Consider the following 16,283-nt stretch of genomic DNA (forward strand, 5'->3'; position numbering starts at 1 on the left):
AGACTTATTTAGTTATTAATATTTTATTTCTTTGTTATATTTACATTTTATTTACATTCATTTATAGACAAGCGTGGCCTATATATATATATATATATATATATATATATATACACAGATTTATTTTGTTGTTTTAATTAAGATTTTATTCATACATTTTTTTATTTATAGACAAGTGTGGCCTGTATATGTACACAGACTAATTCAGATATTTTTATTAATATTTTATTTACTTTTTATTTTTTCATTTATATTTATTTATGGACAAGTGAGGCCAATATATGTACACAGATTTATTGAGTTATTTCAAGAGAAACTTTATCGATCCCAATCGGGGAAATTCTTTTTTCACAGCAGCGTAACAGTTATAAGTATCAATAAATGTGAATATAAATATGAGAAACATTTAGAAAATGTGAAAGGCATCCATAACATAAATAGAAACCAGAGAGAACAACAACATCATCAGGATGGACAACATAAAGGAAAAAAAAAGATAGTAAGGATGAAAATAGACCAAAACTAAACAACAACAGCAATGAGAAGAATAAAATAAAGATGCTAACGTCTGCTGCAGCTCCAGGCCTTCAATAAATCCAGCATTAACGTGGACCAGCCGGTAAGCGTCTGAGGACCAGGAGGAACATCTGGATATGAGAGCAGATGTTTGGCCAAGTCTTTCAGAAAAGCCACATTTGACTCATTTTAGGATCGTTCAGGGGGATTTTTCTTTTTTTTTTAAATTGAATTAACAACGCGCACGTCCGCGCGGTTTGGGGTGGATGAAGATCCTCCACGGTTTTGGATTCAGGAGAACCCTGAGGAACCCGGCGTAGATATGTGGAGAACGTTTAGATAAATTCCATGCAGATTATTTCAAGGTCAATTGCGTTGATTCTTAATCGTTTTTATTTCATTATTCTGGATGATTTAATGCTAATTTCGGCGCCGCTTTTTTCTCGCCGCGCCGAAAACAATCAAGTTAATTTCCTGAAAAAAAAAAAAAGGTATCTTTTAAGATAAATAAAACAAATGAAACAAAATATAACCTACTGTTTTAATCAGGCAGGTGAAACAAACGTGCAACTTTTATTTTTAATCACTCGCTTCCGGCGTCACGAATAACGGAAGGTCATTGAACGCACCGCGACGCCGTGCGAAAAAAAAAACATTAATATCCATTTTTTGCATGAGAAAGGGGGTTAATGAACATTCACTTATTCATTCTTAAGTTGCTCTGTGGGAAGGGGGGGGGGTTGCTGTGCTGTGATTGGTCGAGAAGCGTTGCCATGTTCGGATACAAACATTCACCCTCTCATTCACACACTCAGTGTAGACTGACAACAATTCACCCTTTCATTCAAACACTCAATGTAAACTAACAATTCACCCTTTCATTCACACGTCACATTGAAGAGGGTGAATGGTTTTGTCTTTCACATAAGAGACAAAAAAAGTCACCCTCTCATTCACAAATAGTCAAATGAAAATTCACCATTTCATTCTCACATTTAATAGAGACAAACAAAATTCACCCTCTAATTCACATGTCATAGAGACATGCAACCATTCACCCTCTCATTCACATATAGAGACAGACAATTCACCATTTTATTCACACATCAAGTAGAGTCAAAAAATTTCACCCTTTCATTCATAAATTAGAGAAAAAATTCACCATCTCATTCACACGTCACATAGAGACATGCAACCATTCACCCTCTCATTCACATATAGAGACAGACAAAATTCACAATTTCATTCACACATTAGAGAAAAACAAAATTCACCCTCTCATTCACACATTGAATAGAGACAAACAAAATCACCATTTCATTCACAACCCAGAGACAAAACCATTCAGCCTCTCATTCACACATTAAATTGAGACAAACAAAATTCATCCTCTCATTCACACATTAGAGACAGACAAAAATTCACCTTTTCATTCACATGGGAAATATATCATGATTATTTACGCTGCTTAAATAATAGTAACAATAGAGGTAATATTCAGATTTAGAAATTGAGCATAAATGCACCATTTTGGAATATTTATTCATTCATTCAATGACTGAAGGAGCAACAACCCGACCCTCCGCCACCGAGATGAGACACAAATCAATGTCTCTTCCTGTGTTCCTCACACACACACACACACACACACACACACACACACACACACACACACACACTCTGCATATGTCGGCTCAGCCTAAGACCCCCCCGACGTCACCGAGCTGCTCACCTGAACATCTCTGACACACTCTAGAACACCATCACACACACCAGCTTATCTCCATGACGACATGCTAGTGTGCTGAAGCGAAGACACACTCCAAGCATTGCTCTAGTCAAACGTCTTTATCTCACACACACACACAGTTGTGCGATTGCGTTCGCTATCACGGCGCAGAGATTTATCTGTGATTTAGATTATATAGTGGAAAAAAATAACACCTTCCTTGACGACACACTGGCATCAGGAGGGAAACATTCGTTTATTCATCCGTTGATTATCTCCATTATTGGAGATTGATTATTGGGTTCAACCGTTAGCAAATCTGGACGATCCGAGGGTCTCCACTGAACCTCCTGCTTGTGTTTGGAGTGCAGGAGGAACCCGGAGAACCCTGAGGAACCCCAGCAGACACAGGGAGAACATGGAGGATCCACACGGTCCTCTACGGGAATCCAACCGGGGACCTTCTAGCCGCGAGGCTAACGGAAGCGCTAACCGCTAAGCCGTCCAACCAGCACCTCAAGTTCTACCCAGCAGAAGAAGGGACGGTTCTGACTAGAAGAGGACGTTTAAGGAGTCGGTAAATTTAGCAGGAGACGTCGGGGGTCTTTTTCCTTCCTGAGCGTGAAAGCGTCTGACAGGTGGACCGCCTCCTTTGGAAATGACTTCCAGAGAAGGGCGGACGCAGGAGAGGCTCCGAAACATCCCGAGATACGGAACAACACTGCGGCCTAGTGGTGCCGGCAGGACCGGCATCCGTTCACTCGTCAGAGACTAAACCACTACTTCCTGTTTTCTTGTCCAAACCTTCTTGTCGAGGCCACTGGACTTGAATTTGTTCCCTTGAAGGCGTTTCAGCCCAGAGGCCTCTGGGACTCCGATGGGGAGTTGAGTTTCCAAATATACCTGCCGGGGTTTTGGGCGTCTCCAGGCCACGGTGGTTATAAATGGAACGGAGTTGAGCCGCGGAAATCGGGTGCAAGGACGGTTGTTATGCTAATGGCTCTGCACAAACGGGTGGCCCAACACAGGAGGGACACCACTTCAGGACTCTTCGGTCCACAAGACAGCGATGTCCGTAGGCCAGAACCAGACCTGGTAACTTCCACCTGAGATCCAACAGGTTTCCCCGCTTTGTTTACCTTCACCTTTTCACATTCCAAACCAGGTCATCCCGCAAAAGATGCTATTTTGTCCCCAACGAACAATAACCCCATTAGCATAGCAACCACCATTAGCATAACAACCCAGTTAAGCCTGGTTTCTGCAGGTCAACTCCTCCGTTTATGCAGGGTTGGGGTGCTTACATCAGGAAACTCCGGACAAGTCATTAGAACAGAAGAAGCCTCTGGGATGAGGAGCTGAAACGCCTTCAAGTGACGAAACCCAAGTTCGGTCGCCATGACGAGACGATTACGACAAGAATTCACCACGACCCGAATGACTGAGAACGACTCACTCATTCACAAGTCTGTAAGAAATTCAAGCATGTCACAATTCACTCATTCATTTACTCGTCCCGGCAACGCAGAGTGTCCAATCAACCAGCCCCGAGTTGCTGGACGTCTGGAGGATCCCGGAAAATGGCAAGAGGCGAAGACGCCACCCTGAGCACCACCTTTCCACCCAAATAGGAAACATGAATTGTCGTGAACCGAGAGGACGGCGGCGGCGGCGGCGTGGACGGCATGCTAACATACACGAGGAAAGGGGAGTCGTTTTCAAACGGGCACTCGGCAGCAACAATCGTCAGCGTCCCGAAGGTGGTCGGGGTCTGATGGGAACATGCGCCATGCTAACCGACGCGGGACGTCTCGAGCGCTACGTTGCTTACCTTTGTAGTTCCGGTCGTCTTTGGCAGTAAAACAAGACAGACACAGAAGAGAAAGCGTTAAATTGGGCGATACCTCCTCGGGTCACCGCTAGCACGGTGATGTCATTGGTCATTAGGTGATCCAGAAGAGGCGAGAACCTCGGCGTCCCTGTGCTACGCCCTGGGTTGGATACCAGGGACTACAATGCTACTCAGCAGAAGCTCACATCTCCAAACTCTGTTTGGGTGCCTTGGTCTGGGGTCACTTACGGCCTCATTTGGTGTCAAGAGCAGTAAAATCATTGCGTAATTACCTAGAAGTCCAAATTTTTCCTTAGCTTTAGCATAAAGGAGAAAACGCTACACTCCATGTCCACTTTTTTGACCCCTTCCTGACCAGATACAAGAAGCCCATCTTGAAATGGCTCTCCGATCTCCTCCCGACTCTCCGGGCTTCCGTTAGCCCTGTCACTTAAACTGATCCGTGATGAGGTTTCACACAGTGTTTGAAGACCTTTGGGATCAGAAATGCAACTTCCCCGTTCCCCGCCTGGTGAGGCCAGGCTTTTGTGATCGCTTCACCTTCATCTATCAAGGTTATTCGCAATATTTTGAAGTAACGGACAACACAGTGGTGAGAGGAGCCATGCTGTTTGCTCTAGAGATGTATGGATGCTGGAATTGGAGGTCGAGAGGAGGACCGAGAAGATTGATGGATGTCGTGAGAGAGGATATGAAGGTAGTTGGTGTGAGAGAGAAGGATCCAGAGAATAGGGTTAGATGGAGAAGGTGGATCGGCTGTGGAGACCCCTGAAGGGGAAAAGCCCAAAGAAAGGAAGAATTTGTCACTGGGGTGCAGGACATGTATGACTAAGATGGTTTGGACATGAAAACTCCTCTGTTAATGTCTAAACCATGGTGAAGATCTGGGTAGAAGGTTGCTGGGGGTGGAGCTGCCAGACAGGAGGTCCAGAGGAAGACCGAAGAGAAGATTGATGGACGTCGTGAGAGAAGATATGAAGGTAGTTTGTGTGTGAGAGAGGAGGATCCAGAGAATAGGGTTAGATGGAGGTGGATTCACTGTGGAGACCCGGAAGGGAAAAGCCCAGAGGGGAAGAGGAGGTGACGTAAAGAAGTCCATGATCCACATCAGCGCAGAGTCAACAGTGCCAGCAGACGCTTGAAGGAGCCTGAGTTCGCTACTCCGAGAACTACAGCTAAGAGTTCTTCTTAAAATCTGAATTTGAAAGTTAAAAGTGGAATAGTTAAGACAGTAATAGCATAAGGGAGCAGCTCCATCTGCTGTGCGTGACAAAGATGTTCAGTTCCTACCAAGAACCATCAGCATTATTCTATGAAAAAGTGCCAAAGAGTGTGTTTTCTTGGTGTGTCACTGTCATCTAGTGGCCAGAAGGTGTTACTACAATATCACTTTAGCTGTAAAACGACAAAGTAAAACAGACTGTTTTGTGTTGGATCCTTTTCTGTTGCCCTTCTATTTTCTGAAAATCACCCGGTCCTTTTCCACTTCTCTCTGAGACACTGATGCTCCCACGCCCACTAAACATCTCAAGGTCCTGCAACGGACTTGGATCATTATCTGTTAAGCCTCCTCTTTTATGTTCTGGACAACTCAATGCCAGCAGTGTTCACTCCACGTACAAAAGGGACTCCTTCTTCTTCTTCTTCTTCTTCTTTCGGCTTTTCCCTTCAGGGGTCTCCAAAGCGAATCCACCTTCTCCATCTAACTCTGTTCTCTGGATCCTCCTTTCTCACACCAACTACCTTCTTATCTCACGACGTCCATCCATCTTCTCTTCGGTCTTTCTCACGACCTCCTGCCCGACAGCTCCACCTTCAGAAACCTACCCAGATCTTCACCATGGTCCACTTCACCAGAGGAGTGTTCATGTCCAAACCATCTCAGTCATACATGTCCTGCACCCCTTTGACAAATTCTTCTTTGGGCAAATTCTCCTCTGGGCTTTTCCCTTCAAGGGTCTCCACAGCAAATCAACCTTCTCCATCTAACCCTATTCTCTAGATCCTCCTCTCTCACACCAACTCACTTCATATCCTCTTTCGTGACATCCATCAATCTTCTCTTTGGTCTTCATCTAGACCCCCAATTCCAGCATCCGTCTACCAATGTATTCACCATCCCAACCATCTCAGTTTCTGTCCAGAACATCTAACATGAGCTGTTCCTCTGATGGACTCATTCCTGATCCTCTCCATCCTGGTCACTCCCAAAGAGAACCTCAACATCTTCATCTCTGCAACCTCCAGCTCTGCCTCCCGTCTTTCGGTCATTGTTTGGAGACCAACTCACCACCGTCTCCTCCACCTTTCTTTTAATTCTGGCTGCTAGTCTTCTATCTGACATTTCTCTCCACCCATTCCAACCTGCTTGGACCGTCTCTTCACCTCTTTTCCCACACTCTCCTACGCTCTGGGCTGTTGACCTTCAATACCTGAAATCCTCCAGCTTCTTGATCTCCACTCCCTGTAGCCTCACCGTTCCACCCGAGTTCCTCTCATTCACACACATATATTCTGTCTTGCTGCGACTAACCTTCATTCCTCTCCTTTCCAGAGCATACCTCCACCTCTCTAGATGTTCCTCTACCTGTTGTCTGCTCTCACTGCAGATCACAATGTCATCTGCAAACATCTTGGTCCATGGGGATTCCTGTCTAACCTCATCTGTCAGCCTGTCCATCATCACTGCAAACAAGAAGGGGCTCAGAGCTGATCCCTGATGGAGTCCCACCTCCACCTTGAACTTCTGTTACACCTACAGCACACCTCGGCACTGTCTCACAGCGAGCATACATGTCCTGCACTAGTCTAACATACCTCTATCACTCCAGACTTCCTTATACAATACCAGAGCTCCTCTCTAAGCATATCAAACAGCAAGGCAAGAAAATTTAAATAAATGTAATGGGAAAAATCTAATTTTAAGGGGAGGATTGTCAAGAGGAGATTCTCTTGTTCACATATCAGGACACTTTGAACTTGATTTGGTTTAGGAAATCAAATAATGGAGTCTGTGGACGCAATGTTTTAGAAGCACCGTGGACACGAGACGCCCGTCGGACAAGATCGTGAACAAATAACACAAACTTCTGGGCGAGTAGAAGACTCACAATGGCATACTGGTTTGGGGGTGTCCCACTTGCCCATCTTGTTGCAGTGCGTGGAGTTGCGTCCCATCAGGATGAAGCCGGGCAGGCAGCTGTACTGCAGCACCGTCCCCTCCACCGCCGGCCCCGGAGGTTGGGACCAGACACGCCCGTTCTCCAGCGACGTCCACACCCGAGGACACAGCAGCACTGACAAACACAGGAGACGCTAGGTTAGCGGCGGTATCGCCGCCAGGGGGCAGCAGAGGCATACGTATGGAAGACCGAGGTGAGGTTTTGAGGCTCATGGAAGCGAAAGGTTCTCGTCGCAGAGTTATTTCTGGATGTGTACACCTGACATCTAAAGACCTGTGGAAATCTATCATCTCACATCTAAAGACTACAGTGGGGCAAAAAAAAAAAAAAAAAAAAAAGTATTTAGTCACCAATTGTGCAAGTTCTCCCACTTAAAGGAGGCCTGCAATTTTCATCATAGGTACACTTCAAGTAGGAGACGAAAGCACGTGGTCTGATATTTAAAGAATTTATTTGTAAGTTACGATGGAAAAAAAGTATTTGGTCAAGAACAAAAGGTCATCAAAACTTTCTTATATACACTTTGTTGGAAATGAGGTCAAATGTTTTCACCAGGCGCTGGTGTTTTGTCCCATTCTTCCATGCAGATCTCCTCTAGAGCAGTGAGGTTTTGGGGCTGTCGCTTGGCAACACAGACTTTCCAAAGATTTTCTACAGGGTTGAGACCCGGAGACCGGCTGGGCCACTCCAGGCTCTTGAAATGCCTCTTACAAAAGGCACTCCACTGCTCAGGTGGTATGTTTGGGATCCTTGTCATGCTGAAAGAAGGCATCTACACGAAACTTGGCCACGTTCATCCTTTGCAAGGGTCAGTGGTCCCGGTCCCTTTGCAGAAAAACAGCCCCAAAGCATGAGGTCTCCACCGCCGTGCTTCACATCATGTAATTTGGATGCAACTCAGCATTCTTTCTCCTCCAAACACAAGTTGAGTTTGGAGGATCCTTTCTGGATCGTCCAAAGCAAACCTCAGATGGGCCCGGACATGTACTCTCTTAAGCAAGGGGACACGTCTGACGCTTTAGGATTTGAGTCCCTGGCAGCGTAGTGCTACTGATGGTAGCCTTCATTACTTTGGTCTCTGCAGCTCATTCACCAGATCCTCCCACATGGTTCTGGGATTTTTGCTCAGCGTTCTTGTGACCATGTTGACCCCAAGGGGTGAGATCTTGCATGGAGCCCCAGATGGAGGGAGATTATCAGTGCACTTGTATGCTTTCCATTTTCTAATAAACGCTCCCGTGGTTCAGTTGTTCACCCCAAGCTGCTTACCTACTGCAGACTCAGTCTTTCTTCCCAGCCTGGTGCAGGTCTACAGTTTGGGTTCTGGTGTCCTTTGCCAGCTCTTGGGTTTGGCCAAAGTGGCGTCCAGAGTGTGACTGTTTGAGGTTGCACACAGGTGTCTTTTATACCGTTAACGTTCAAACAGGTGGCGTTGATCCAGGTAACGAGGAGCCTCTTGAAGAAGAAGCTCCAGGTCTGTGAGAGCCAGAAATCCTGCTTGTTGGTCGGCGACCAAAGACTCATTTTTCGGAGGAATTCACCAATGAATTCATCGTGATTGCCTGGATCCTTTCCCCCCCGTTCTGTCTCTCATAATTAAAGCGTACCTAAGATGAAAATGAAAGGCCTTTCTCATCTTTGAATGGGAGAACTTGGACAAATGGTGGTTGACTAAATACTTTTTTGTCCCACTGTAGCTTTCAGTCAAACTCAGGGTCCGGGGACGGTTTGTCCACCGGGTTTTTCTTTTCCCGGTAGCTTGAACGACGATGCTGCTAATATGTGGATTTTTTTTTTTGGACTAACGAGCTTCACGCCAACAAAACATTTATCCCGGTCGCATCGGGACGAGGAAACGCCGTTCGATTCCGACGGCGAAGAAGACGACTTTAACGGTTCAGGGAAAGCAGGACAAAGCAGGGATAGTTATAGTTTTCACTTGTTACTTGAGACACTTTATTGTTTATTTGTATTTCTTATTCTCCCTTTTTCTCTCATTTTTTACTGTTTATACAATTTTTCTACTATTATTTATTATTGCAACTCTGACACAACAATTTCCTTCGGGATAAATGAAGTTGTTCTTATTCTTATAGAAAATGGATGGATGGATGAACTTTTCCTTTTCTTATTTATAATTCATCTTTTTCATCAGACGTGTTAAGAAAAAGCATTTTAGTACATATTTGTGGATGTTATTGGTACGTATTTCATTAAAAGTGTGTAAATATAGTGGACTCCTGCGGCTTATAGACAGTGTGGCCTGTATATGTACAAATTGATTTATCATGTTTCTTTTATTAATATCTTATTTATATTTTATATCCATATTTTATCTATATTCATTTATAGAAAATTATGGCCTATATATGTACGCATAGATTTATTTTGTTACTTTTATTAATATTTAACTTATATTTTATATCTATATTTTATTTACTTTTATTTATATCTATTGATAGAAAGGTGTCGCTTATTTGTGTACACATAGCTTTATTTGGTTATTTTTATAAAGATTTCATATTTATATTTTATTTACTTTTATTTATATTTATTTATAGACAAGTGTGGCCTATATATATACGCATAGATTTATGTATTTACTTTTATTAATATTTTATTTATATTTATTTATAGAAAAGTATCGCCTATATTTATCTACAAATAGATTTATTGAGTTATTTTCATTGGTATTCATATATTGATATTTATTTTTAGAAAAGTGTCCCCTATATATGTATGCAAATATTCATATAGTTTACTTTATTAGTATCTAATTTATAGTGCAAATCACTGATCAATAGAAGCATTGAATTCTTTTTTCCCATTACATTTTTTTAACCTCTATTAATGTCTTATTTATATTTTATATCCTTATTTAGTTTATATTTATCTATAGAAAATTATGGCCTACATTTGTATGCATGTATTTATTTTGTTACTTTTATTAATATTTAATTTATTGTGCAAATCACTGATCAATAGAACCATTGAAGTCTTTTTCACCATTACATTTTTTTAACTTCTATTAATATCTTATTTATATTTTATATCCTTAGTTTGTTTATATTTATGTATAGAAAATTATGGCCTTTTTTATAGGCATATATTTACTTTGTTACTTTTATTAATATTCCATTTATAGTGCAAATCACTGATCAACAGAACCATTTAATTCTTTTTTTCACATTACATTTTTCACTTTTATTAATATCTTATTCATACTTTATATCCTTATTTAGTTTATATTTATCTATAGAAAATTATGGCCTATATGTGTATGCATATATTTATTTTGTTACTTGTATTAATATTTACTTGTATTTAATTAATAGTGCAAATCACTGATCAACAGAACCATTTAATTCTTTTTTTCACATTACATTTTTCACTTTTATTAATATCTTATTCATACTTTATATCCTTATTTAGTTTATATTTATCTATAGAAAATTATGGCCTATATTTGTATGCATATATTAATTTTGTTACTTGTATTAATATTTACTTGTATTTAATTAATAGTGCAAATCACTGATCAACAGAACCATTTAATTCTTTTTTTCACATTACATTTTTCACTTTTATTAATATCTTATTCATACTTTATATCCTTATTTAGTTTATATTTATCTATAGAAAATTATGGCCTATATGTGTATGCATATATTTATTTTGTTACTTGTATTTAATTAATAGTGCAAATCACTGATCAACAGAACCATTTACTTCTTTTTTTCACATTACATTTTTATACATTTATTAATATTTTATCTATATTTTATTTCTATATTTATATGTTACATGGTATTTTCAGCCGAGGCTGGAACTCACAGCATCTGCTCTGCAGGTTCAGGTCCGTCCAGCGTCCGTCCGGCAAACACTTCCTGACCTTCGGCCCCACGATCACCCTGCTGCCCCTGCAGATGTACTCGATCTCATAGTCCACCGGGAGGACCTGCACGCTGCGGATCTGCGCACACACACACACACACACACACACACGCACCAAACATCATGATTCTTATTAGAATTAGGATATTTAAAAGCACGTCATTGGACGAGAGGCGGCTGGAGTTCAACCTCAGCCTCAGACATGATATATAACACATAATAATAATAACTAATAATTATAATTATCATTATTATAGTTGGATGAGAGGTGTGTGTTCAACCTGGACCAGCCTCAGGAACACATAATAATAATAATGATTATTACATGTATTTATAATAATTATATTTGTCATTAAAAATAATTAGTATAATAATTAGACGAGAGACAGGTGGAGTTCGACCTGGACCAGCCTCACAAACACATAATAATAATAAAAATAATAATAATAATAATGATAATAATAATAAAGATAATACAAATAAAAATAACAACAATAATATTTTAATTAGAATAGATAATATCTATTTATCTATTTATCTATCTATCTATTTAATTATTATCATTATTTTGATGAAAAAAAAACAGCCAAATTGTTTTATTCATTTTTGTTTTGTAGGTTAAAGTGTTTTATATGTTCAGTTCCTGAGTTAATCTTGCTGATCAATTTGAACTTATTATTTATTGACGTCATTTTTTTTTTTTTTTATATATTTTAATATCTGTAAACGACAATGTTTGCTCAGGCTAAGGGACGTAGACAATGAATGAATGAATGAACGAACAGACCATAATAACACTCCAGCAGATTTATAAAGCTCTTTCTGGGCTTTTAATTGTAAAGAGAGAAAATCAAATCAAATAAGTCAAATAAAAGTCAAATAGAAGAGCCTGAAAAAAGCGTGAAGAGTTGGATTTGAATGAACGGATGAATGTGTTGCTCTGATAGGACTCTCAGACGTTCGTGAAGGAGAGGCCAATCTGGCTGTCGCTGAATGAATGAATGAATGAATGAATGAATAGATTAGTGGATGGATTGATGAATGAATGGATGGATGAATGAATATATTGATGAAAGAATGAATGAACATGTTGATGAATGAATGAATGGATGGATAAATGAATGAATGAATGAATGGGCAGATTGGTGGATGAATGAATGAATGAATTAATATATTGATGAATGAATGAATGAACGGATTAGTGGATGGATTGATGAATGAATGAATGAATAGATGGATGAATGAATTAATATATTGATGAATGAATGAATGAACAGATTAGTGGATGGATTGATGAATGAATGAATGAATGGATGAATGAATGAATGGATGGATGAATGAATATATTGATGAATGAATGAACATGTTGATGAATGAATGAATGGATTCATGAATGAATGAATGAATGAATGGGCAGATTGGAGGATGAATAAATGAACTTACAGATGGGTGGATGGACTGATGGATGAATGAATGAATGAATGGATGAATGAATGAACAGATTAGTGGATGGATTGATGAATGAATGAATGGATGGATGAATGAATATATTGATGAATGACTGAATGAACATGTTGATGAATGAATGAATGGATTTGTGGATGAATGAATGAATGAATGAGTGAATGGCAGATTGGTGGATGAATAAATGAACTTACAGATGGGTGGATGGATTGATAGATGAATGAATGAATGAATATGTTGACGAATTAATTAAGTAATTAATGAACAGATTGGTGAATGAATGAACTAACAGATTGGTGGATGAATGAATGAATGAATGAATGAAAGAATGAATATATTGATGAATGAATGAATGAATGAACTAACAGATTGGTGGATGATTGATGAATGAATGAATGAATGAATGAATGAATGAATATATTGATGAATGAATGAATGAACTAACAGATTGGTGGATGGATTGGTGGATGAATGAATGAATGAATGAATGAATGAATGAACATGTTGATGAATGATTGAATTATTGGATGAATGAATGAATGAATGCAATCCTGTTTTGCACCACTAAAATGTGTGTGTGTGTGTGTGTGTGTGTGTGTGTGTGTGTGTGTGTGTGTGTTACCTGCTCCTGTGTCAGGCCTCTGTATCGAATCCCTCCATCTCTGGGCGGACGGATGATGGCGCAGCCTGAAAGAGACGGAGGTGGATCTTCAGCTCCTCCCTCAGGTTCTCCTGGTAGGACGCTCATCAAAGACATGCTGCTCACACACACACACACACACACACACACACACACACACACACACACACACACACACACACACACACACACACACTTTCTTCTTCTTGCTCTGAGGTACACCTCCCCACCAACCCTCCACGGAAGCACAGGTGGGCTGATCTCCATCCAGGAGGAAAACTCTTCCACCCAGAATGAGGTTACGGTGCTTCAGCTGAGGGTTGGAAGATCTAGTTCTGCATCTTCTGCTCCTCTGGGCTGCTCCCTTCTGGGGTCTCCACCGCCAATCATCTGCCTCCATCTCCCCCCTTCTCTCACACAGACAAACTTCATCTTCTCCTCCGTCCATAAAGCTGTGGATCTCCTCCACCTTCAGCATCCTTCAAGCCAGATCTTCTCCTCTGTCCAGGTCCGAACCATCTCAGTGTGACTTTCTCTCCGGAACATCTACCATGCTCTGTCCCTCTGATGGACTCCTTCTTGATCCTTCTCACTCCCACAGAGGAACCTCCACATCTCCATCTCCACTTTCTATCTTCTCCTCAGTATCTGCACCTCCTGCCTGAGGAACCCTGAGGAACCCCATGCAGATACGTGGACGATCAAACCAGGGACCTTCTAGCGCCCCTCCTTAATTTTCCTTCTCTGCACAGGGTTCTGCTCTCCAGCAGGTCCATCGCCACCTTGTTGGACCTCCTGGACCTTCTCCAGTCGCAGAAGGTGACAAATATTAGTTTGGGTTTGGAAGGGAGCGTGTTGTTTACAGCCTTTGTGTTTTTCAGGCTCTTTATCAGGGGATTAGAAGGAGCTCCAGGCGCCGCCGCGGCTTCACCGCTAAATTAAAGTTTCTGTTTACAGTTTGACTTAATTAGGACTGGAAGCCAAACTCCCCCCGACTGTTCGTCTCCGCTCGGGTTCGGCCGGGACGCCACTTCCTGCCGCTGTTCATTCGTCACCTCGAACACCGCGGGGCAGGGGGCGGAGCCTATCTCTGCGGTCTGATTCCACACATGGACCACACGTGGACAAGAACCGCCGTTCAGCCTCTCATTCACACGTCTGGACACTTCGGGGTCTCCGATGTAGCTCCTGCAGGTGTTTGGACTGTGGGAGGAACCTGGAGAACCTTGAGGAACCCCATGTATGTGGAGAGCGTGGAGCCTCCATGCAGAACGGCGTCCTGTGGGAATCCGAATAGGGACCTTCGGGCTGCGAGCTAACTGCTAACTGCTAATCGCTAACCGTTGCACCATTATTATTATTGCGAATCTTTACGTATGGAGACCTACTACCACTCATCTTCTCATTCACAAGTCTGGACACTTCAGGGTCTCCAATAATCCTCCTGCAGGTGTTTGGACTGTGAGAGGAACCTGGAGAACCCTGAAGAAGCCCATGCAGACATGTGGAGAACATTGATACTCCACTCCACCGCTAACCGCTAACCGCTAACCGCTAACCGCTAACCGCTAACCGCTAATCGCTAATCGCCATTGTCAATTGATTATCGCGAGTATTTACATATTGAGACCTACTACCACTCATCCTCTCATTCACACGTCTGGACACTTCAGGGTCTCCACTGGACCTCCTGCATGTGCTTGGGCTGTGGGAGGAACCCGGAGAACCCAGAGGAACCCCACGCAGACACGGGGAGAACATGAACATCCAACCATCCACTCAATCACGTCATGTTGGGAGAATCAACCGTTCATCCTCTCATTCACACATCTGGACAATGGAGGGTCTCCATTGTTTTTGGCCTGTGGGAGGAACCTGGAGAACCCTGTGGAACCTTCAGACATGTGGAGAACATAGAGACTCCACACAGAAAGGCCTCCTGACTGTGAGCTAACCGCTAACCGCATCACCATTGCCCATTGATTATAGCGAATATTTACATATGGAGACGTACAACCATTCATCCTGCCATTCACACGTCTGGACGCTTCAGGATCTCCACTGCACCTTCTGCATGTGTGGGGAAGAAACCCCATGCAGATATGGAGAACGCGGACCTTCCCTGGGGGAATCCAAGCAGGGACCTGCTAGCTGTGAGCTAACCGCTAACAGCCGCACCACTGTCGATGCACTAATGTGAATATTTACTGTTCATGTAGCTGAAACGAGCTGTTAGCAGGAAAACTCAGCGGTCGGTGGCGCTCGCCACCAGGTGTGCTGAGGGATGTTTTGCAATTCTGCTTAATTGCTCCAAAAAAAAAAAAAAAAGATTTACCCGCTACAAATATCTTCCCATTGTGGAGCGACCGCGCCGGCATTGTAGCGGCTGGCATAGCAATTAAAAGCGCAGCCGTATCAGCGGGTGGCAGCAGGTAGCTAATGACCTTGTTAATCTGTGACAACAGAATCAGTGACGGCGTGTGAGGAGAGGGATAAATATTTGAAAAGGGAAAATAAAAAACGATGACGGCGACGGACGTTGGATTCTGATGTTTCGCTCGCGGGCGAAAGCTTTCGGAGGAATCTAGAGACGACGAGACGCAGGTTCCTCTCACGGAAAACCATTTACTTCCCCACTCGAATTGATGATGTTTTTGGTTATGTAGAATGAGACGCCGGCGGCGGCGAAGGAGCAAACGTCGCCGACTGCCTTCGTTAGCGAACGGAGAAACGCGTCCCGCTTGTTGTTCTGCACCCAGAGGCGCCGCTCGCCTCGACGGATGCTGGTGATGCGGCACGTCTTTAATAGACCTGGAAAAAAGTCGACCCGAGGCGCTAAAAGCTTCTTCTGATGGAAGAAACCTGCTCGCAAGAAGAGACGGACGCTAACGTCGTGCTTGCGGTTTCAAGGCGTTAGCGTTCACCGATTCACCGGTGAATGGAACCGCCAACCTGCTGATGAGAAGGTCCACCAACTCAACCAACCCAGATGGGTCGCGCTTTGCC

The 16,283-nt window shown here is 42.4% G+C and overlaps 1 protein-coding gene across 2 annotated transcripts in view; it reads right to left on the minus strand.

Annotated features, from left to right (window-relative positions):
* The window catches only part of gabbr1b (gamma-aminobutyric acid (GABA) B receptor, 1b), a 170,534-nt gene that overhangs the window by 102,761 nt on the left and 51,490 nt on the right, over positions 1-16,283 (minus strand). For both annotated transcript variants that reach the window (XM_086177738.1, XM_086177739.1), the window contains exons 3-6: positions 13,260-13,324; positions 11,114-11,252; positions 7,208-7,393; positions 4,077-4,094 (exon numbers count right to left, since the gene is read on the minus strand). In XM_086177738.1, coding sequence (XP_086033864.1) covers positions 4,077-4,094; positions 7,208-7,393; positions 11,114-11,252; positions 13,260-13,324 — 408 coding nt within the window. The remainder of the gene's footprint in view (positions 1-4,076; positions 4,095-7,207; positions 7,394-11,113; positions 11,253-13,259; positions 13,325-16,283) is intronic.

This window comes from Fistularia commersonii, chromosome 30 (genome assembly GCF_037954325.1).
Source record: "Fistularia commersonii isolate RoL2024-O1a breed Wild chromosome 30, RoL_Fcom_v1.0, whole genome shotgun sequence".
Taxonomy (NCBI): Eukaryota; Metazoa; Chordata; class Actinopteri; order Syngnathiformes; family Fistulariidae; genus Fistularia; species Fistularia commersonii.